General features: G+C 46.9%; 1 protein-coding gene across 4 annotated transcripts in view; it reads right to left on the bottom strand.

The window, feature by feature from the left end:
* Positions 1–21,715, bottom strand: part of CEP104 (centrosomal protein 104) — a 232,639-nt gene that overhangs the window by 157,140 nt on the left and 53,784 nt on the right. For all 4 annotated transcript variants that reach the window (XM_063943460.1, XM_063943461.1, XM_063943462.1 and 1 more), the window contains exons 8-9: positions 14,632–14,787; positions 697–939 (exon numbers count right to left, since the gene is read on the bottom strand). In XM_063943460.1, the coding sequence (XP_063799530.1) occupies positions 697–939; positions 14,632–14,787 (399 nt within the window). The remainder of the gene's footprint in view (positions 1–696; positions 940–14,631; positions 14,788–21,715) is intronic.

The following is a 21,715-nucleotide window of genomic DNA, read 5'->3' as shown; positions in this document are numbered from 1 at the left end:
CAGCACCAAAAAACTTTCAGCGCCCAACGAGTTACTCCAAATCCCATATAAGCATGAGCACCTGTTTTACTCAGAGAACCGTCACCTTCAGGTGGGCTGTGTGTATGGTGTCCCACGCAATTCAGCTAGTCAGTAATACCTACTTTTAAAAAGCTGGTTATTACTGTTACCAATGAATAGTTCTAGTCAGCGAGAGGTCTGATGTCAATGTATCCATCACAGTAAATGTATTCATAATTTTCTTTTCTAACATTACTAGAAATAAGCCACCTTACCGGTCTCTCTCTTAGTCCAGGTAGACTGTAAGCTCCACTATACTGGAATGTCAGATACGATGGGTTTAAAAAGGAATGTTAACAAGTAGAACAGCAGGTATCCTTCATAAGCTATACATTCACTAGCTATTAAAGCAAGGACATTTTTCGAGATGGGCAGGAACACAAGTCCCTCATTGGATGGCTGTCGTGCCTGTCCGATCACATGCATGTAACTATTGTAAACATTTTTCAGTTTTGACCCTCAACAAAATATATGGCCAAAACTACTGCACATTACAAAGCTGATACGTTATGTGCAAAGTATAGTACTGCTAAAAAGCCCCCAATACCACCCCCACCCCAAAATAAATAAATAAATAAAATTATAATAATTGTGCATCCAGTTAATGACCAAATTTCTGGGTATTCCAGAACTTACATTTATATTTGGGGCAGTTTCTGCTGGGGCTGGAGCAGGAGGAGGGGAAGGAGAACGCAACTGGGTGATTGGTTTAGGAGAAGACACTTTTGGTAGTTTTTCTGGCACCACTTGTCGCTCCTTTTTCTTCTTTTCCAAACTCCTGTCCCTATCAGGCTGTGGAGAAGCTGCCGCTTTGTGCTGCTGCTGCAGGCTGGTCGGCTGCTCCAGTGGGTCCAGAGACGGTTCCGGAGCTCTTCGTATCTTAAGATAGCGGAGAAACAAAAAACAAACAAACAAAAAAAAAAAAAAGAGTAGGAAAGATATATTTAATGTAAAACAGGGTTTATTCAAAAATAAAAAAACACTTTTTTTGGTTTAACACGTTTTTAAACCAGTTTTTTTTTTAAATTAATGTTTTAATTAAAAAAAAAAAATTGTACTAGACCCCTTGATCAGCCATGCTTTAATGCTTTCTACCTTTAATAATGTTATTCAGCTTTGATTTGATTTATTTTACATACACTCCTATTACATCTGAATATATGTAGGTAGACTAAACACGTATTAATGCATACAAAGTACACTACATTAAATTGAAAATAAGAACAAGTTAATGTTAAGCATCAGTCCTACTTACTACTTATTATAATTAAATAAATGTAAATAGTAATACAAAATGGAAAATCCAAAAGCACTTTTCAAAGAAAAACTCATATACACACACACACACACACACACACACACACACACACACACACACACACACACACACACACACACAATGGAGTTAAGCATTAGCACTGGGCATGCCGCTGGTATTAAACATTTTGAACAAAAACACTAGTTTGTTAGTATAATAGGCTTTTTTTAAGATGTCACGGCACGGGTGTAGTATGAGGGATCCCGACCGCCGGCATACCGACTGCTGGGCGAGCGCTAATGAGCCCCTTGCGGGCTCGCTGCGCTCTCCATGCTGCGGGCACGGAGGCCTGCTACGCATGCCACGCTATTTATTCTCCCTCCAGGGGGGTCGTGGACCCCCAAAGAGGGAGAATATGTGTCGGCATCCCGGCCGGCGGCATAGTGAAGACCACTCCACGGCACCAAGCCAGTAATTACAGCATAATAAAAAAACAGTGTTGAAAAAAAAAAAATTTGGTTTAAACCAGCCAACCCCGATGTAAAATTAGTTATACATCTGAAAGTTATACAAATGCGGGATCTGCAACACATGGAAGGAGTTGTACTATCATTTTGTGCTCTCTGTATATTTCTTAATGGAAGTTAAAAACCGCAACGATTCCACAAAAGCCTTTAATCAAAGCTATTTAAAGTTGGTTCCACTATACATTTGCAGTCTGGGGAAGAAAACTACTCTAGTTTATTGGTAAAAGCATTTCTCTTCAATTAGACTATTTTGGTGGTTAGTGAAAGTACCCGTCTGAATAAAGAGCAGATTGTCGTTGTCGTTAGTTGGCTTTCACATCAAAAACTAAAAAACTCAAAGTTAGAGACTTAGAGCCTAATTCAGAAATGATCACTGCTGTGCCGCGGCGGCTGCGTGGCGTCACACAGCGATGAGTACCTCACTGCCAACGCGCAGGAGCTGCGCTGGTAGGGAGCTACTCTTCAAGTGCAAAAGCTTCCCTGACATGAGTCCCCCCCGCATGTCAGGGAAGCTGATCGTAGATGTGCTAATCTACGATAAGGTCTGAATTAGGCCCTTAATTGCTACCTCAAACTGTTATCCAATGATATTCACAAGACTTAAATATCCTAGTTAGGTCCCTTCCCCCTCAATTCTCCTGGTATGAGAGATGGAGGTAGCAGAGGTCGATTATTTACCAATAAAGACACTGGGATGAAAAGTCCAACCCCGCGTCATTCTTTTTCTACGTATCCATAATAAATGATTATAGTATTTCCTTATACTCTATAGAAACGCAGCACTCACACTCTTAAGGTGCATACATACTTGGCGAGAAAATGAGCGACGATGCTCAGTTTCACCCTACCTGAGCGACGTCGCTCACTTTCTCGGCATGTGTGTATGCCGCCACTGAAACAATAGACGACATCACTCAGAGCACGTCGCTTAGTGTGTAAACACCTTTACAGGATGCGGTCAAGATCCCGCCGGACGGGATCCTGGCGGTCGGAATACTGACACCGGGATCCCGACTGGTACAATCCCGACATATTCTCCCTCTGTGGGTGTCCACGACACCCATAGAGGGAGAATAAATTAGTGTGCCCTCAGCGTGGCGAGAGAAGCGAGCCCGCAAGGGGATGCATTGCGCTCGCCCACCTGTCGGGATTGTGCCGGTCGGGATCCCGGTGTCGGTATTTCGACCGCCGGGATTCCGTCCGGCGGGATCTCGTACTGATCCCACCTTTACGGCCTACTGACAGTTGCTGTTATGATACATTTAGTTTTATAAGTATGTTCCGCTGCACTTCCCTTCTGGACATCATCATTGCCAATATCAGAAATATTTACCAACAAAGGTCAGAAAGAAAGCGTAAAACTTGCTGTTTATTTTGGCCGGAATTCAAGTATAAAGAATGCTCTGCCACCTCCCTTGGTGGTAATAACATAAAGTTAATTGCATTATTCTTGTGTGGTGCCACACTTTGGATTCCCAAGGCCCAGTACATGAAGGAACCAGTGCCCCTGAAGTTAGGCTGGTGAGGCCAGGATGTATCGTCATCACGGAGAAAGCAGAGATTCTTAATAACTGAAATATTTTGACATCTTCAAGCACAGATGTTTAGGAGCATACTGTATGAGCACATATCAATGTAAAAGCAGATTGTAGCCAAACACAAACTACTATGTGGTAGCATTAAAAAATAAGATTTTACTCACCGGTAAATCTATTTCTCGTAGTCCGTAGTGGATGCTGGGAACTCCGTAAGGACCATGGGGAATAGCGTCTCCGCAGGAGACTGGGCACAACTAAAGAAAGCTTTAGGACTACCTGGTGTGCACTGGCTCCTCCTTCTATGACCCTCCTCCAGACCTCAGTTAGGATACTGTGCCCGGAAGAGCTGACACAATAAGGAAGGATTTTGAATCCCGGGTAAGACTCATACCAGCCACACCAATCACACCGTATAACTCGTGATACTATACCCAGTTAACAGTATGAAATATAACTGAGCCTCTCAACAGATGGCTCAACAATAACCCTTTAGTTAAACAATAACTATATACAAGTATTGCAGACAATCCGCACTTGGGACGGGCGCCCAGCATCCGCTACGGACTACGAGAAATAGATTTACCGGTGAGTAAAATCTTATTTTCTCTGACGTCCTAGTGGATGCTGGGAACTCCGTAAGGACCATGGGGATTATACCAAAGCTCCCAAACGGGCGGGAGAGTGCGGATGACTCTGCAGCACCGAATGAGCGAACTCTAGGTCCTCCTCAGCCAGGGTATCAAACTTGTAGAATTTAGCAAATGTGTTTGACCCCGACCAAGTAGCTGCTCGGCAAAGTTGTAAAGCCGAGACCCCTCGGGCAGCCGCCCCAAGAAGAGCCCACCTTCCTCGTGGAATGGGCTTTTACAGATTTAGGATGCGGCAGTCCAGCCGCAGAATGTGCAAGTTGAATCGTGCTACAGATCCAGCGAGCAATAGTCTGCTTTGAAGCAGGCGCACCCAACTTGTTGGGCACATGCAGGATAAATAGCGAGTCAGTCTTTCTGACTCCAGCTGTCCTGGAAACATAGATTTTTAGGGCCCGGACTACGTCCAGCAACTTGGAGTCCTCCAAGTCACGAGTAGCCGCAGGTACCACAATAGGCTGGTTCAAATGAAACGCTGAAACAACCTTTGGGAGAAATTGGGGACGAGTCCTCAATTCCGCCCTATCCATATGGAAAATCAGATAAGGGCTTTTACAAGACAAAGCCGCCAATTCTGATACATGCCTGGCCGAAGCCAAGGCCAACAGCATGACCACTTTCCACGTGAGATATTTTAGTTCCACGGTTTTAAGTGGTTCAAACCAATGCGACTTTAGGAAATCCAACACCACGTTGAGATCCCAAGGTGCCACTGGGGGCACAAAAGGGGGCTGAATATGCAGCACTCCCTTAACAAATGTCTGAACTTCAGGTGGTGAAGCCAGTTCTTTTTGGAAGAAAATCGATAGAGCCGAAATCTGGACCTTAATGGAACCCAATTTTAGGCCCATAGTCACCCCTGACTGTAGGAAGTGCAGAAATCGACCCAGCTGAAATTCCTCCGTTGGGGCCTTTCTGGCCTCACAGCACGCAACATATTTCCGCCATATGCGGTGATAATGGTTTGCGGTCACTTCTTTCCTAGCTTTAATTAGCGTAGGGATAACTTCCTCCGGAATGCCCTTTTCCTTCAGGATCCGGCGTTCAACTGCCATGCCGTCAAACGCAGCCGCGGTAAGTCTTGGAACAGACAGGGCCCCTGCTGCAGCAGGTTCTGTCTGAGCGGCAGAGGCCATGGGTCCTCTGAGATCATTTCTTGAAGTTCTGGGTACCAAGCTCTTCTTGGCCAATCCGGAACAATGAGTATAGTTCTTACTCCTCTCCTTCTTATTATTCTCAGTACCTTGGGTATGAGAGGCAGAGGAGGGAACACATACACCGACTGGTACACCCACGGTGTTACCAGAGCGTCCACAGCTATCGCCTGAGGGTCCCTTGACCTGGCGCAATATCTTTTTAGCTTTTTGTTGAGGCGGGACGCCATCATGTCCACCTGTGGCCTTTCTCACCGGTGTACAACCATTTGGAAGACTTCTGGATGAAGTCCCCACTCTCCCGGGTGGAGGTCGTGTCTGCTGAGAAAGTCTGCTTCCCAGTTGTCCACTCCGGGAATGAACACTGCTGACAGTGCTAACACATGATTTTCCGCCCATCGGAGAATCCTTGTGGCTTCTGCCATCGCCATCCTGCTTCTTGTGCCGCCCTGACGGTCTACATGGGCGACCGCCGTGATGTTGTCTGACTGGATCAGCACCGGCTGGTGTTGAAGCAGGGGTCTTGCCTGACTTAGGGCATTGTAAATGGCCCTTAGTTCCAGAATATTTATGTGTAGGGAAGTCTCCTGACTTGTCCATAGTCCTTGGAAGTTTCTTCCCTGTGTGACTGCCCCCCAACCTCGAAGGCTGGCATCCGTGGTCACCAGGACCCAGTCCTGTATGCCGAATCTGCGGCCCTCTAGAAGATGAGCACTCTGCAGCCACCACAACAGCGACACCCTGGTCCTTGGAGACAGGGTTATCAGCCGATGCATCTGAAGATGCGATCCGGACCACTTGTCCAACAGATCCCACTGAAAGATCCTTGCATGGAACCTTCCGAATGGAATTGCTTCGTAAGAAGCCACCATCTTTCCCAGGACTCGCGTGCAGTGGTGCACCGACACCTGTTTTGGTTTTAGGAGGTCTCTGACTAGAGATGACAACTCCTTGGCCTTCTCCTCCGGGAGAAATACTTTTTTCTGTTCTGTGTCCACAACCATCCCCAGGAACAGTAGACGCATTGTAGGAACCAGCTGCGACTTTGGAATATTCAGGATCCAGCCGTGCTGTTGTAGCACTTCCCGAGCTAGTGCTACACCGATCAACAACTGTTCCCTGGACCTCGCCTTTATAAGGAGATCGTCCAAGTACGGGATAATTAAAACTCCCTTTCTCCGAAGGAGTATCATCATTTCGGCCATTACCTTGGTAAATACCCTCGGTGCCGTGGACAGACCAAACGGCAACGTCTGGAATTGCTAATGACAGTCCTGTACCACAAATCTGAGGTACTCCTGGTGAGGAGGGTAAATGGGGACATGCAGGTAAGCATCCTTGATGTCCAGTGATACCGTGGAATCCCCCTCGTCCAGGCTTGCAATCACCGCCCTGAGCGATTCCATCTTGAACTTGAACCTTCTTATATAAGTGTTCAAGGATTTTAAATTTAAAATGGGTCTCACCGAACCGTCCGGTTTCGGTACCACAAACATTGTGGAATAGTAACCCCGTCCTTGTTGAAGGAGGGGTACCTTGATTATCACCTGCTGAGAATACAGCTTGTGAATCGCCTCCAGCACTGCCTCCCTGTCCGGGGGAGCTGTCGGCAAGGCAGATTTGAGGAAACGGCGAGGGGGAGACGTCTCGAATTCCAGCTTGTACCCCTGAGATACCACTTGTAGAATCCAGGGATCCACCCGAGGGCGAGCCCACTGGTCGCTGAAGTTCTTGAGAGACGGGCCCCCACCGTACCTGGCTCCGCCTGTGGAGCCCCGGCGTCATGCGGTGGACTTAGAGGAAGCGGGGGAGGACTTTTGTTCCTGGGAACTGGCTGTATGTTGCAGCTTTTTCCCTCTACCTCTGCCTCTGGGCAGAAAGGACGCGCCTCTAACCCGCATGCCTTTCTGGGGCCGAAAGGACTGTACCTGATAATACGGTGCTTTCTTTGGCTGTGAGGGAACATGGGGTAAAAATGCTGACTTCCCAGCTGTCGCTGTGGAAACGAGGTCCGAGAGACCATCCCCAAACAACTCCTCACCCTTGTAAGGCAATACTTCCATGTGCCTTTTAGAATCTGCATCTCCTGTCCACTGCCGAGTCCACAATCCTCTCCTGGCAGAAATGGACATTGCGTTTATTTTAGATGCCAGCCGGCAAATATCCCTCTGTGCATCTCTCATGTACAAGACAGCGTCTTTAATATGCTCTACGGTTAGCAATATAGTGTCCCTGTCTAGGGTATCAATGTTTTCCGACAGGGAATCTGACCACGCAGCTGCAGCACTGCACATCCATGCTGAAGCAATAGCCGGTCTCAGTATAATACCTGAGTGTGTATATACAGACTTCAGGATCGCCTCCTGCTTTCTATCTGCAGGCTCCTTTAGGGCGGCCGTGTCCGGAGACGGTAGTGCCACCTTTTTTGACAGACGTGTGAGCGCTTTATCCACCTTAGGGGATGTCTCCCAACGTGACCTGTCCTCTGGCGGGAAAGGGTACGCCATTAGTAACTTTTTAGAAATTACCAGTTTCTTATCGGGGGAAGCCCACGCTTCTTCACACACTTCATTTAATTCATCAGATGGGGGAAAAACCACTGGTAGTTTTTTCTCCCCAAACATAATACCCTTTTTTGTGGTACCTGGGGTAATATCAGAAATATGCAACACATTTTTCATTGCCGTAATCATGTAACGGGTGGCTCTATTGGAATGTACACTAGTCTCATCATCGTCGACACTGGAGTCAGTATCCGTGTCGACATCTGTGTCTGCCATCTGAGGTAGCGGGCGTTTTAGAGCCCCTGATGGCTTTAGAGACGTCAGGGCAGGCACAGGCTGAGAAGCCGGCTGTCCCACATCTGCTATGTCGTCAAACCTTTTATGTAAGGAGTCGACACTGTCGCGTAATTCCTTCCACATAACCATCCACTCAGGTGTCGACCCCGCAGGGGGTGACATCACATTTATCGGCACCTGCTCCGCCTCCACATAAGCCTCCTCATCAAACATGTCGACACAGCCGTACCGACACACCGCACACACACAGGGAATGCTCTGAGGACAGGACCCCACAAAGCCCTTTGGGGAGACAGAGAGAGAGTATTCCAGCACACACCAACAGCGCTATATAACACTATAATTGAGTGATTTTTCCCAATAGCTGCTTGTATACACAATATTGCGCCTAAATTTAGTGCCCCCCCTCTCTTTTTTGCCCTATGTAGTCTGGAAACTGCAGGGGAGAGCCTGGGAGCGATCCTTCCAGCGGAGCTGTGAGGGAAAATGGCGCCAGTGTGCTGAGGGAGATAGCCCCGCCCCTTTTTCGGCGGACTTCTCCCGCTTTTTTCTATGTATATCTGGCAGGGGTATTTTACACATATATAGTCTCTATGGTTATATTATGTGTTATTTGCCACCCAAGGTACTCAATATTGCAGCCCAGGGCGCCCCCCCCAGCGCCCTGCACCCATCAGTGACCGGAGTGTGAGGTGTGCATGGGAAGCAATGGCGCACAGCTGCAGTGCTGTGCGCTACCTTGATGAAGACCGAAGTCTTCTGCCGCCGATTTGCAGGACCCTCTTCTTGCTTCTGGCTCTGTAAGGGGGACGGCGGCGCGGCTCCGGGACCGGACGACCGAGGCTGGGCCTGTGTTCGATCCCTCTGGAGCTAATGGTGTCCAGTAGCCTAGAAGCCCAAGCTAGCTGCAAGCAGGTAGGTTCGCTTCTCTCCCCTTAGTCCCTCGTAGCAGTGTGTCTGTTGCCAGCAGATCTCACTGAAAATAAAAAACCTAAAATAAACTTTCTTTTTCTAAGAGCTCAGGAGAGCCCCTAGTGTGCATCCAGCTCAGCCGGGCACAAAATTCTAACTGAGGTCTGGAGGAGGGTCATAGAGGGAGGAGCCAGTGCACACCAGGTAGTCCTAAAGCTTTCTTTAGTTGTGCCCAGTCTCCTGCGGAGCCGCTATTCCCCATGGTCCTTACGGAGTTCCCAGCATCCACTAGGACGTCAGAGAAACAAGAACTACCTAACTACAACATCAGAATGATGGGAACAGTTCTGCACTTATTTATTTGGTGACCTTATGATGTCATCCAGCCTCTATGGGGGGAATTCAATTGATATGGACGCCAGATCTCTTGTCTTAAGTGATGGGAGATCCCAGGGGCGATATTCAATTGATGCCATTTATCACACCTATTATTGTTGGGTTTCTAATGGGCGCGATTGAAAAAAGGGTGCCCAAATGGGTCACTTTTCAGCTTTAATAATCCTCAACTGCCCAATTCCTGCAGTTTTTTGGCCACCTTGAAACTTATCTCTATGTTGTCTACTGGTGTAGATATGCTTAGTTACCCTGTACTTGTCCTATATTTTCTTCAACTGTAAGTCACTGTTTTCCTGTTTTGATTATGTACATATGTACTCTGTAATTGGGCGCCGCAGAACCCTTGTGGCGCCATATAAATAAAGGATAATAATATTAATAATAATAATAATAATAAATGAGGTGAGGAGAGATATGAATAGAAGAGATAAGAAGTTACAGACAGAGTTATATAGTGGAAGGAGCAGGGTCCCAGCAGCACAGAGCATATCAGGAGATGAGTGATGTGTAGGGAGGAAAGGTCTGCATGTGACAGGAGCAGTGACAGGATATGAAGAGGGGAATAGAGACAACAGAATATCACAGTGCACAACACCAGTAAGCTACATCATGTAAAACATTTATATATTACTGGGTGAAAAAGATGCAAGGATGTACGGAAAACTTACATCAACTACACTAGTCGGATCTTTACCAGTCGACATATACTTTAAGAACAGAAGGAAACCTAATACAAATAGCACAAATGTTAACAAGTGATTTGTCCCTGTGCTTGTTTATTTAAGAAAATTAAGTTTGAAATAGATTAAAAAAACAGATAATGAAAGCAATAACAAGGCAAGACAACTTGGGAGTTAACTAGCAAAATAATAATAATAATAATAATAATAATAATAATAATAATTTCTATCTGTTTTTGTTCTATGGCCTCACACAGCAGGAGGGGGCAGCTCAGACATTGTGAGCGCAGAGCTATAAAATATGCCGGAGTGGAATGGCGTACCCCTTCTCCAGTAAGATGATCCCACTAGGCAGCACTGTCACATGTAAATACAGGTATTAAACTAGCTCGAAAAAAAAAAGTCTCAGTATTCTTGACCATAAATACACTTAAAGGAATGAAGTACAGGGAATGTGCTGGTGGCGGGTAGAGTACATGGAATGTGCTGGTGGCGGGTAGAGTACAGGGAATGTGCTGGTGGCGGGTAGAGTACAGGGAATGTGCTGGTGGCGGGTAGAGTACAGGGAATGTGCTGGTGGCGGGTAGAGTACAGGGAATGTGCTGGTGGCGGGTAGAGTACAGGGAATGTGCTGGTGGCGGGTAGAGTACAGGGAATGTGCTGTTGGCGGGTAGAGTTCAGGGAATGTGCTAGTGGCAGGTAGAGTACAGGGAATGTGCTGGTGGCAGGTAGAGTACAGGGAATGTGCTGGTGGCAGGTAGAGTACAGGGAATGTGCTGGTGGCAGGTAGAGTACAGGGAAAGTGTTTGTTGGCGGGTGGCGTACAGGGAATGTGCTGGTGGCGGGTAGAGTACAGGGAATGTGCTGGTGGCGGGTAGAGTACAGGGAATGTGCTGGTGGCTGGTAGAGTACAGGGAATGTGCTGGTGGCGGGTAGAGTACAGGGAATGTGCTGGTGGCGGGTAGAGTACAGGGAATGTGCTGGTGGCGGGTAGAGTACAGGGAATGTGCTGGTGGCTGGTAGAGTACAGGGAATGTGCTGGTGGCTGGTAGAGTACAGGGAATGTGCTGGTGGCTGGTAGAGTACAGGGAATGTGCTGGTGGCTGGTAGAGTACAGGGAATGTGCTAGTGGCAGGTAGAGTACAGGGAATGTGCTGGTGGCAGGTAGAGTACAGGGAATGTGCTAGTGGCAGGTAGAGTACAGGGAATGTGCGGGTGGCATACAGGGAATGTGCTGGTGGCAGGTGGCGTACAGGGAATGTGATGGTGGCAGGTGGCGTACAAGGAATGTGCTGGTGGCTGGTAGAGTACAGGGAATGTGCTGGTGGCGGGTAGAGTACAGGGAATGTGCTGGTGGCGGGTAGAGTACAGGGAATGTGCTGGTGGCTGGTAGAGTACAGGGAATGTGCTGGTGGCTGGTAGAGTACAGGGAATGTGCTGGTGGCTGGTAGAGTACAGGGAATGTGCTAGTGGCAGGTAGAGTACAGGGAATGTGCTGGTGGCAGGTAGAGTACAGGGAATGTGCTAGTGGCAGGTAGAGTACAGGGAATGTGCGGGTGGCATACAGGGAATGTGCTGGTGGCAGGTGGCGTACAGGGAATGTGATGGTGGCAGGTGGCGTACAAGGAATGTGATGGTGGCGGGTAGAGTACAGGGAATGTGTTTGTTGGCGGGTGGCATATAGGAAATGTGCTGGTGGCAGGCAGAGTACAGGGAATGTGCTGGTGGCGGGTAGAGTACAGGGAATGTGCTGGTGGCAGGTAGAGTACAGGGAATGTGCTGGTGGCAGGTAGAGTACAGGGAATGTGCTGGTGGCGGGTAGAGTACAGGGAATGTGCTGGTGGCGGGTAGAGTACAGGGAATGTGCTGGTGGCGGGTAGAGTACAGGGTATGTGCTGGTGGCGGGTAGAGTACAGGGAATGTGCTGGTGGCAGGTAGAGTACAGGGAATGTGCTGGTGGCGGGTAGAGTATAGAGTACAGGGAATGTGCTGGTGGCGGGTAGAGTACAGGAAATGTGCTGGTGGCAGGTAGAGTACAGGGAATGTGCTGGTGGCAGGTAGAGTACAGGGAATGTGCTGGTGGCAGGTAGAGTACAAGGAATGTGCTGGTGGCAGGTAGAGTACAGGGAATGTGCTGGTGGCGGGTAGAGTACAGGGAATGTGCTGGTGGCATACAGGGAATGTGCTGGTGGCGGGTAGAGTACAGGGAATGTGCTGGTGGCAGGTAGAGTATAGGGAATGTGCTGGTGGCGGGTAGAGTACAGGGAATGTGCTGGTGGCAGGTAGAGCAACAACAAAAAAATGTGAAAGTGCATCATACTGTACTTAAAAAGATAAGAAGTGCATATATATGTTTTAACAAAATGTATAATGAATGGCTTAGAAACATGGCAGCGTCAGCATACAGTACCCTCAGAGAGTTTCTTCTGTCTCCATAAAACCACTCTTGTAAATTGGAAAAAAAACTTTTGGGTATAAAGTTAAGCACTAAGTACACCATTTGCCATGTCAGGCACTCAATGAGCAGAAATGTTATAGCTTCTAAATAAACAGATACAAGATGTAAACGAGTGAAAAAGAGTTTGGCACCGTTATATTTCACTGTGGCCAAGTTCACAAGCAAACGTGGTTACAATACAGCAAGCTTTAGCTTAGCAGGGTTACCATGTAGCACAATACAGAGACTGGTTTTAAGCATTGCATTGTGGAAGCAGCCAGAGATCTTATCCCCTCATCAATCCTCCCCTGTCATTAAAAAGCTATTAGATGTTAAAGAGAAATCACTTTGCTTCATTATGAGGAATCTGATAGTAGCTGGATAGAGGGTGGTAATTCTTCTGGAATGTGTTAGCACACCAGGAAACATCAAGCTACTTGTTAACATGTACATGAAGCTGCAACCGATACACTTATAACAGCAGTAAAAAAGTCCATACATTTGCTATTGAAATGGGTTTTCGGATGGTGGACATTTTATGGAGTGTATTTCTAGCACTTTGATGCTTGAATTATGCTCCTCATATGCCTGTAACATAACGCCCTATTCTCGGAAATGGGATTTTAAAAAAAATGTGTTTGTGCAAATGTCAAGTAATTGCTTGGAAAATTAAGAATATCTTGATTTCCCTGCTCCAGGACGCAGTGCAAAGAGCAAAGAAAGGGAAAGAAAAGAAACCCATCCATCTCTATGGTAGTCAGTATGATTTACCAGTGGGTGGGACGCCGGCTGTCCATATCCCGACAGCGGCATCCCGCCTGCCAGAATGCCGGCAGCAGGACGAGTGCAGAGTCAGGGAAAAGGACCGTCTGATGTATGGGGGGCATAAATCATGTACTGTATGAATGTTGCTATCTTGCTAACCCGGGATTGCTTAAATATAGGTTCTTACATTACAGGCCATCCACAGGATCTTTGATATAAATACTAAAGAGTGTATTCAATTCAAGTCGGTTTTCCCGACTTGTCGGATTAACGGGAGTTTAAGGTCGAATCCAGATTCGACCTTTTCAATCATACTCCTGTTTATCCGACAAATCAGAAAATCCGACTTGTCGGAAAGCACATGGATCCAACATGCTTTATTGGATATGCAGCCAAATCAGACAGGTTTTAGCCCCGTTTACGAAAATGTCAATCCGACTTTAAAAAAGGTCGGATTTGCATTGCGGGAACGTCCAAATCCTGTCGGATTTGGCCACTAATTGAATACTGCATTGTCAGACAGGATCTGACAAGCATTGAATACACCCCATAGAAGGACAGCACTGAATACTGATCCCTGTAAATAACAGGTTTACAATTTTTTCGGTTCCAATTTTATTTCCTTCTTAAAGATAATATCTTGTGGCGGTGGCCCGGTTATGATGCAGATATTCTGTTTCATCTATTACTGAATTTAGGGCCTGATTCACAGATGAATACGCGAATGCTGGAGCTTTGTATGTAGATACTGTGCAAAAATATGCAAATGGTGCTGCTTTGCGAGTCCCAGCGGCTGCTTACATAGACGCAGAGTAGTCGATTATCTGAGTGGCTCTATGGTTGTGCAGCATGGCCACAGGAAGGGGTGTGGTATGTTTCCCTGGCGCTTGAGATCCCGGCGCCGGGATCCTGTACCAAAGCGTTCTCAAGAAAACGAGTTCAATCAACAAAATGGCTGTCAAGATTCCATCCCTGGTACAGTATATCATTCAAACCATATTTTTTGGGACTAGTCTTTTTTTTTTTTTTAATGTGTTCTTGTATAAAAGGTAGCCAGACCCAGGTTAGTGTCTACTTGCCTGCAGTAAAACAAAGGTAAAAATGTATTATTTCCCAATGGATGTTGGCCATCAATTTACCTACTGCCTAAAATGCTGTTTAGTATAATTCAGAGGTTCTCAAACGCGGTCCTCAAGGTACCCCAACGGTCCAGGTTTTTTAAGTACATCTATGCTTGGCCACAGTTGACTGAATTAGTACCTCAGTCAATTTGATTTAACCATCCGTGCTGAGCCATGGATATACCTAAAACCTGGACCATTCGGGTGCCTTGAGAACCTCTGGTATAGTTTTCAACTGCTGCTGTGTAAATATCAAATAGGTATTATGGTCAGGACGACAGAAGCATAAATAAAAGTAAAATAGACAAAAAAAAAAAAAAAAAAGTCACATTTACCAGGGTAATATCCAAGAGGTCATGGAGCTCTAATTGTTGGTAAACATTTTGCCGATACTCCTCCATCTGTTGTTTCTTCTGTTTGGCCAAGTCATAGTCCTCCTTCTCTACCGCATAGCGCTTCTCCACCTCGTACCGGCCAAGTCTTTCTCCAACCTGAAGACAAGAATTAGGAGATATTTATTGTTGCCAACATGCTGTTCTGGAAGTAGGCAAATTGGGCAATCTAACTTTTCTCAAGGAAAAATTCCAGCATAAACATGAAATAGATGCAGAATAGCTTTTTTGAAGCCACACCTATGTTTTACATCAGCAATATAACTATAGCGCAAGACTAAAACAACTGCATCTTATGGGAGTGGCAGAGGTGGCAGTGGTAGTGTCACTTGGTGGTGGGGGGGGGGGTATTCAGATGCAGAAGCAAACCAAAAAAGCAAGCAACTGGGCGTAACCATGTTGCACTTTCAGGTGGGGCAGATGTAACAAGTGCAGACAGAGTTAGATTTGGGTGGGGTGTGCCAAACTAAAATCTGAATTGCAGAGTAAAATTAGGATTTTAATTACCTACCGGTAAATCCTTTTCTTGTAGTCCGTAGGGGATGAATCCATTTAGTACCACGGGGTATAGACGGGTCCACTAGGAGCCTTGGGCACTTTAACAATATGATAGTGTGCGATTGCTCCTCCCTCTATGCCCCTCCTACCAGATTTAGTCTAGGAAACTGTGCCCGAGGAGACGGACATACTTTGAGAGAAGGATAGATAAGGAAAGTGGTGAGTTTTGAACCAGCACACACAGAACAATATGAAAGCCATGCTAACCAAACTTGAAACATGAACAGCAACAGCTGAACAAACCAGAATACTTAACTAAGTACCATTGCAAGAAAAACAAAGCACCGGGCGGGCGCCAAGTATCTCCTACGGACTACGAGAAAAGGATTTACAGGTAGGTAATTCAAATCCTATTTTCTCTTACGTCCTAGGGGATACTGGGAATCCATTTTGTACCATGGGGAAGTACCAAAGCTCCCAAACCGGGTGGGAGAGTGCTGAGGTTCCTGCAGAACTGATTGACCAAACTGAAGGTCCTCAGAGGCCAAAGTATTGAACTTAGCAAACGTGTTCGAACCTGAGCAAGTAGCTGCTCAGCAGAGCTGTAAAGCCGAGACACCCCGGGCAGCCGCCCAAGAAGAACCCACCGACCTAGTTGAGTGGGTCTGTACAGAGTTTGGAACCGGCAATCCTGCCGTGGAATAAGCCTGCTGGATAGTGAGCCTGATCCAGCGGGCAATAGACTGCTTTGAAGCAGGGGACACAATTTTATTGGGATCATAGTGAACGAACAGCGAGTCAGATTTACTGTGACGAGCTGTCCACTTTATGTACACCTTTAAAGCCCTCACAACATCCAATGACTTCGAAATAGCAGAGATGTCCGTAACAGCAGGAACCGCAATAGGTTGGTTGATGTGAAATGCGAATACCACCTTAGGAAGAAATGGCTGACAAGTTCTGAATTCAGCTCTATCCTCATGGAAAATTAAGTAGGGGCTCTTGTGAGACAACGCCCCTAGCTCTGACACACGTCTTGCTGAAACCAAGGCCAACAGTGTGACGGTCTTCCATGTAAGGTACTTTACGTCAACCTCCTGTAACGGTTCAAACCAGTCCGATTGGAAGACCTGCAGCACCAAACTGAGATCCCAAGGTGCCGTGGGAGGCAAAAGGGAGGTTGGATGTGCAGAACACCTTTCAAAAACGTCTGGACTTCAGGGAGAGGAGCCAATTGTTTCTGAAAGTAAATAGACATGGACAAAATCTGGACTTTAATGAAGCCTAGGCGTAGACCGACATCCACTCCCGATTGCAGGAAAAGCAGGAGACATCCCAGATGAAATTCCACCGCAGAATATTGTCTGCTCTAACACCAAGAGACACAGGGGGTCATTCCGAGTTGATCGCTCGCTAGCAGTTTTTAGCAGCCGTGCAAACACTATGCCGCCGCCCACTAGGAGTGTATTTTAGCTTAGCAGAAGTGCGAACGGTTGTATCGCAGAGCGTCTTAAAAAAAATTTTGTGTAGTTTCAGAGTAGCTCAAAACCTACTCAGCGCTTGCGATCACTACAGACTATTCAGTTCCGGATTTGACGTCACACACCCGCCCAGCGTTCGCCCAGCCACGCCTGCATTTTCCCTGGAACGCCTGCGTTTTTCCAAACACTCCCTGAAAACGGTCAGTTGCCACCCAGAAACGCCCACTTCATGTCAATCACTCTGCAGCAACCAGTGCGACTTAAATGCATCGCTAGACCCTGTGCAAAACTGCATTGTTCGGTGTGCCCATAAGCATGCGCAGAATTGCCTATTTTTAGCCTGATCGCTGCACTGCGAACAAATGCAGTTAGCGATCAACTCGGAATGACCCCCATACTTCTTCCATATATGGTGGTAATGTTTAGACGTTACCTCCCTCCTGGCTTGGATCATAGTTGGGATGACCTCTTCAGGAATCCCTCTCTTAGCTAGAATCCATGCCATTAAACGTAGCCGCTGTAAGTCTTAATAGACAAACTGGCCCTGTTGCAGAAGATCGTCGCGAAGAGGTAGAGGCCACGGATCTTCGATCAGCATTTTGAGAAGATCCGCGTATCTGGCCCTTCGAGGCCAGTCTGAAGCAATGATGACTGCTTGAACCTTTTCCCTTTTTACTCCCTTTAGAGCTCTTGGGATCAGAGGAAGTGGAGGAAACACGTACACCAGCTGTAAAACCCACAGAGTTGTCAGAGCCTCTACCGCCACTGCTTATGGGTCTCTCGACCTGGAACAATAATGCTTGAGCTGCTTGTTAAGTTGAGAGGCCATCATGTTGTTCTGTGGATATCCCCACCGACGTGTCAACCACGGGAACACCTCCAAATGGAGGCCCCACTCCCCCGGGTGCAGGTTTTGTCTGCTGAGGAAGTCTGCTTCCCAGTTGTCTACTCCCGGAATGAAGACCGCTGACAATGCCATGGCGTGTTTTTCCGCCCAGAGGAGAATTCTTGACACCTCTGACATCGCTGCTCTGCTTTTCGTTCCACCCTGTCGGTTTATGTACATTACCGCCGTTACATTGTCCGACTGGACTTGAATGGCCTGATTCCGAAGTAGAGATGAGGCCTGCAGAAGGGCGTTGTTGATTGCCCTGAGTTCCAAGATGTTTATTGTAAGGACGACTTCCCGACTTGACCATCTTCCTTGAAACTGCACCCCCTTGGTGACTGCTCCCAAACCTCTGAGGCTTGCGTCTGTGGTTAGCAGAATCCAATTCTGAATCCTGAACCTCCGACCCTCGACGAGGTGAGAAGTCTGTAGCCACCACAGAAGGGAGATTCTGGCTCTTGGTAACAGACAGATCCTCTGGTGCATGTGAAGATGCGATCTGGACCATTTGTCCAACAGATCCAGCTGGAACGGCATCGCATTAAACTTTCTGCACTGAAGCACCTCGTAAGAGGCCACCATTTTCCCCAGAAGGCGAATGCACAGATGCACCCAGATCCGGGTTGGCTACAGGACAGCCCGAACCATCGACTGGATTATCATAGCCTTCTCCAAGGGAAGGAACACTCAGACTCTGTGTCCAGTATAATTCCCAGGAAAGGAAGCCTCTGCGTCAGTTCCAGGTGAAATTTTGGTAAGTTCAGATTCCACCCGTGATCCAGGAGTAGTCTGGTTGAGAGGCCAATAAGAAGATCGTCCAGGTACGGAATTATGTTCACTAACTGTTTGCGGAGTAGAAACATCATCTCTGCCATCATCTTGGTGAACACTCTCTTTGCCGTGGAGAGACCAAATGGCAGGGCCTGGAACTGATAGTGTCAGTCCTGCAGTGCAAACCGTAGATAAGCCTGATGAGGTGGCCAGATCGGAATGTGAAGGTATACATCCTTGACATGCAGAGACACTAGGAATTCCCCTTCCTCCAGACCCGAGATCACCGCTCTCAGAGACTCCATCTTGAATTTGAACACTCGTAAGTTCAGGTTCAACGACTTGAGGTTCAAAATCGGTCTTACCGAACCGTCCGGTTTCGGTACTACAAACAACTTAGGATAATGGCCCTCATTCCGAGTTGATCACACCAAGCAACTTTATGCTGCTGGTGCAATCAACTAATCTCCGGCTCTGGGGGAGTGTATTTTAGCATATCAGGGCTGCGTTCGCTTGTGCAGCCCAGCTATGCTAAAAAGTTTCACTCAAAACAAGACCAGCCCTGGACATACTTACTCTGTGCGACGGATCCAGCAATGATGGGGTCGGCTTTGACGTCACACCTCCGCCCTCCGTTCGCCTGGAAACGCCTGCGTTTTACTTACCACTCCCCGAAAACGGCAGCAAACGGTAAGCTGACACCCTGGAACACCCTCTAGCTGTCCATCTTCTTGCGGTCGCCGCTGCGACCGCTTTCTTCTCTGACAGCGTCGTTGCCCGACGACCTCTGTCGCCGGGCAACGATGCGCGTGCGCATGCCAGACCCGTTCGCACCGCAGTGAAGAACCGCTGCGTGCGAACGGGTCGGAATGACCACCAATATCCCTTGTTTTGCAGATGACGTGGAACTGGAACAATGACCTGAGTCTGTACCAGTTTTGGAATGGCGTCCTGTAAGGTTATACTTGCCTCTTGTGAAACTGGTAAACCCGATTTGAAGAATCTGTGAGGTGGGAGCTCCTGAAACTCCAGTCTGTAGCCCTGGGAAACAAGATCTATGACCCAGGAATCCTGGCATGAACCTGTCCAGATGAGACTGAAATTTTTAGTCGGGATCCCACCTGTAAGTCTTCCAGGCATCGCAGTCCACCGTCATGCTGAAGGCTTTGAGGAAGCAGAGCTTGAGCTCTGTTCCTGTGAACCGGCAGTTGCTGGTTTGCATGGTTTACCTCTAGCGCCTCTGGTGGCTGTAGAAGAACCTCTGGTTTGCCCTTAAACTTGGCATTCCGAAAGGACTGTAGATTTGGTCCTGAGTAGGCCTTCCTGGCTGGGGAAACTGCAGAAGGAAGATACCCGCAGTAGCTTTGGAGATCAATTTGTCTAGTTCATCTCCAAATAAGGCCTCTCCTGTGAAGGGTAGGCCTTCCACGCCCTTCTTGGAGTCCGCGTCAGCAGTCCACTGGCATAGCCATAAGCCTCTGTGTGCTGACGCTGCCATAGCAGTGGTGCGTGCATTAAGCAAGCCTATTTCTTTCATAGCTTCCACCATAAAATTTGCAGAGTCCGGTATATGTTGCAGGAATAAAATAATCTCCCCCTGAGGCAAGGTATCTAACCCCTCAAGTAGGTTACCTGACCATTTGGCGATGGCCTTAGTAATCCACCCACATGCTATAGTGGGTCTGTGTGACACCTCAGCAGCTGTATACAAAGATTTGAGTGTAGTCTCAATTCTACGATCAGCCGAGTCTTTTAGGGAGGCTGCAACCGGGACAGGCAATACAATTTTTCGTGACAGCCTGGATACTGATGCATCCACTATCGGTGGATTTTCATTTTTTCCTATACTCAGGAGGAAAAGGAAAAGATGATATCAAACTTTTAGGGATTTGAAATTTCCTATCAGGATTAACACACGGTTCTTCAAACAGGGTATTTAGTTCTTTTGACACAGGAAAAGTGGCTGAGGATTTCTTTTTTATATTAAAATAAGATTCCTCAGTTTCCTCTGTCACCTTTGTCGAAGTCAAAAATATTACATACACAGAACATACAAACGAGAGGTCTCTGTTCGTGCGCATACACGCAGCTCGCACAGGATATACGGTAGCGTACGCATTCACACAGACAAGACACAAAGATATATTCAACACATTTCATACAACACATAAATTACACATAGACAAAACATGTCAAGCACCAGACATTATAATGTATTTATATAATAGAGTGTAACATCAGATATATATGTATTATTGGAACGGAACAAGTTAAATATATCATGCTTAGTGTCAGGAGATTGTGTGTATTAATTTGATAGCTATGGGTAGATTGTAGCACATTGCAACGATTAGTTATGACCAAATGTATGAATACAAAGGACTTTCTGAGACTTGAAACTAGCTCCACAGCATGGCCCTGGCGGCAGACACATGTGCCAGCAACAAAGGACAAAAGCCCTCACACTGACCTATGAGCCTTTGAGTTCTTGAGAGGTCTGGCCTCTGGACCAATGGAAGGAAACCGAAACCAACAGACTGTTAACTCCCACTGTTTGGATATAGGCAGTTTTCTAAGATATGGTTAGTTAGTTGCTTGCTGAGGGGGAGAGAGATGGAGAGGACTGTGCACTGAGCAACAGGGTGAAGTATGCTGGCTGTAACTGATTCATATGTAACTACAACTGCTTCTTTTATGACTGTAACTCTGTAACCATATATAATATAACTAAATGATATACTGTACATATGTTATTTTGTATGTATACCCCTTTTAATATCAAATATATATATCTATGAGCATTGGACCTCAGCTTACAATGTGTGCGACTGCTTCCTTTCTCTTAAGGGATATAGTGTTGCGACGTTCAGTGCACTTTTATCGTATATGGTTATAAGATGCGCCTTGCGTCCGCAGTATATATTAACGCTGGCATTGAAATGTTTATTTAGAAATAATTTGAAATTTACACCTTATCAGGAATATGCAGAACTTCTCTGATAGCTTCTATGAGAGCCTCTATTCCCTGTGACAGGGTAGCCTCCCCCACCTCTGAGTCCACCTCCCCTCCTCCAAGTCTGACCCCTCATCATCAGAGTCAGACTGCAGGATATGGGGCAAAGGATGTTTTTGCAGACAAATGGCAGAGGACTGAAACGCTGGTTTGGGTACTGAGTCTCTTTTCAAAAACTCAGTCATCGATTGTCTTAAGCATTGAGTCTATTTCTCATTGCGGGACAATTTAGTAGAAATATTGGAAATCATTCCCCTAATGGAGTACAGCCAAGCTGGCTCTGCCACGCTAGCCTTGGAGGGTACACTGCACTGAGTACACTGTAGTGAACCCCCTGGAGAAGAGGAACACTGTGCCTTACATGAAACATACTAT

The sequence above is a fragment of the Pseudophryne corroboree genome, chromosome 10 (assembly GCF_028390025.1).
Source record: "Pseudophryne corroboree isolate aPseCor3 chromosome 10, aPseCor3.hap2, whole genome shotgun sequence".
Classification (NCBI taxonomy): domain Eukaryota; kingdom Metazoa; phylum Chordata; class Amphibia; order Anura; family Myobatrachidae; genus Pseudophryne; species Pseudophryne corroboree.
The sequence above is the reverse complement of the archived record's forward strand: the minus strand, read 5'-3'. Positions and strand labels throughout refer to the sequence as shown.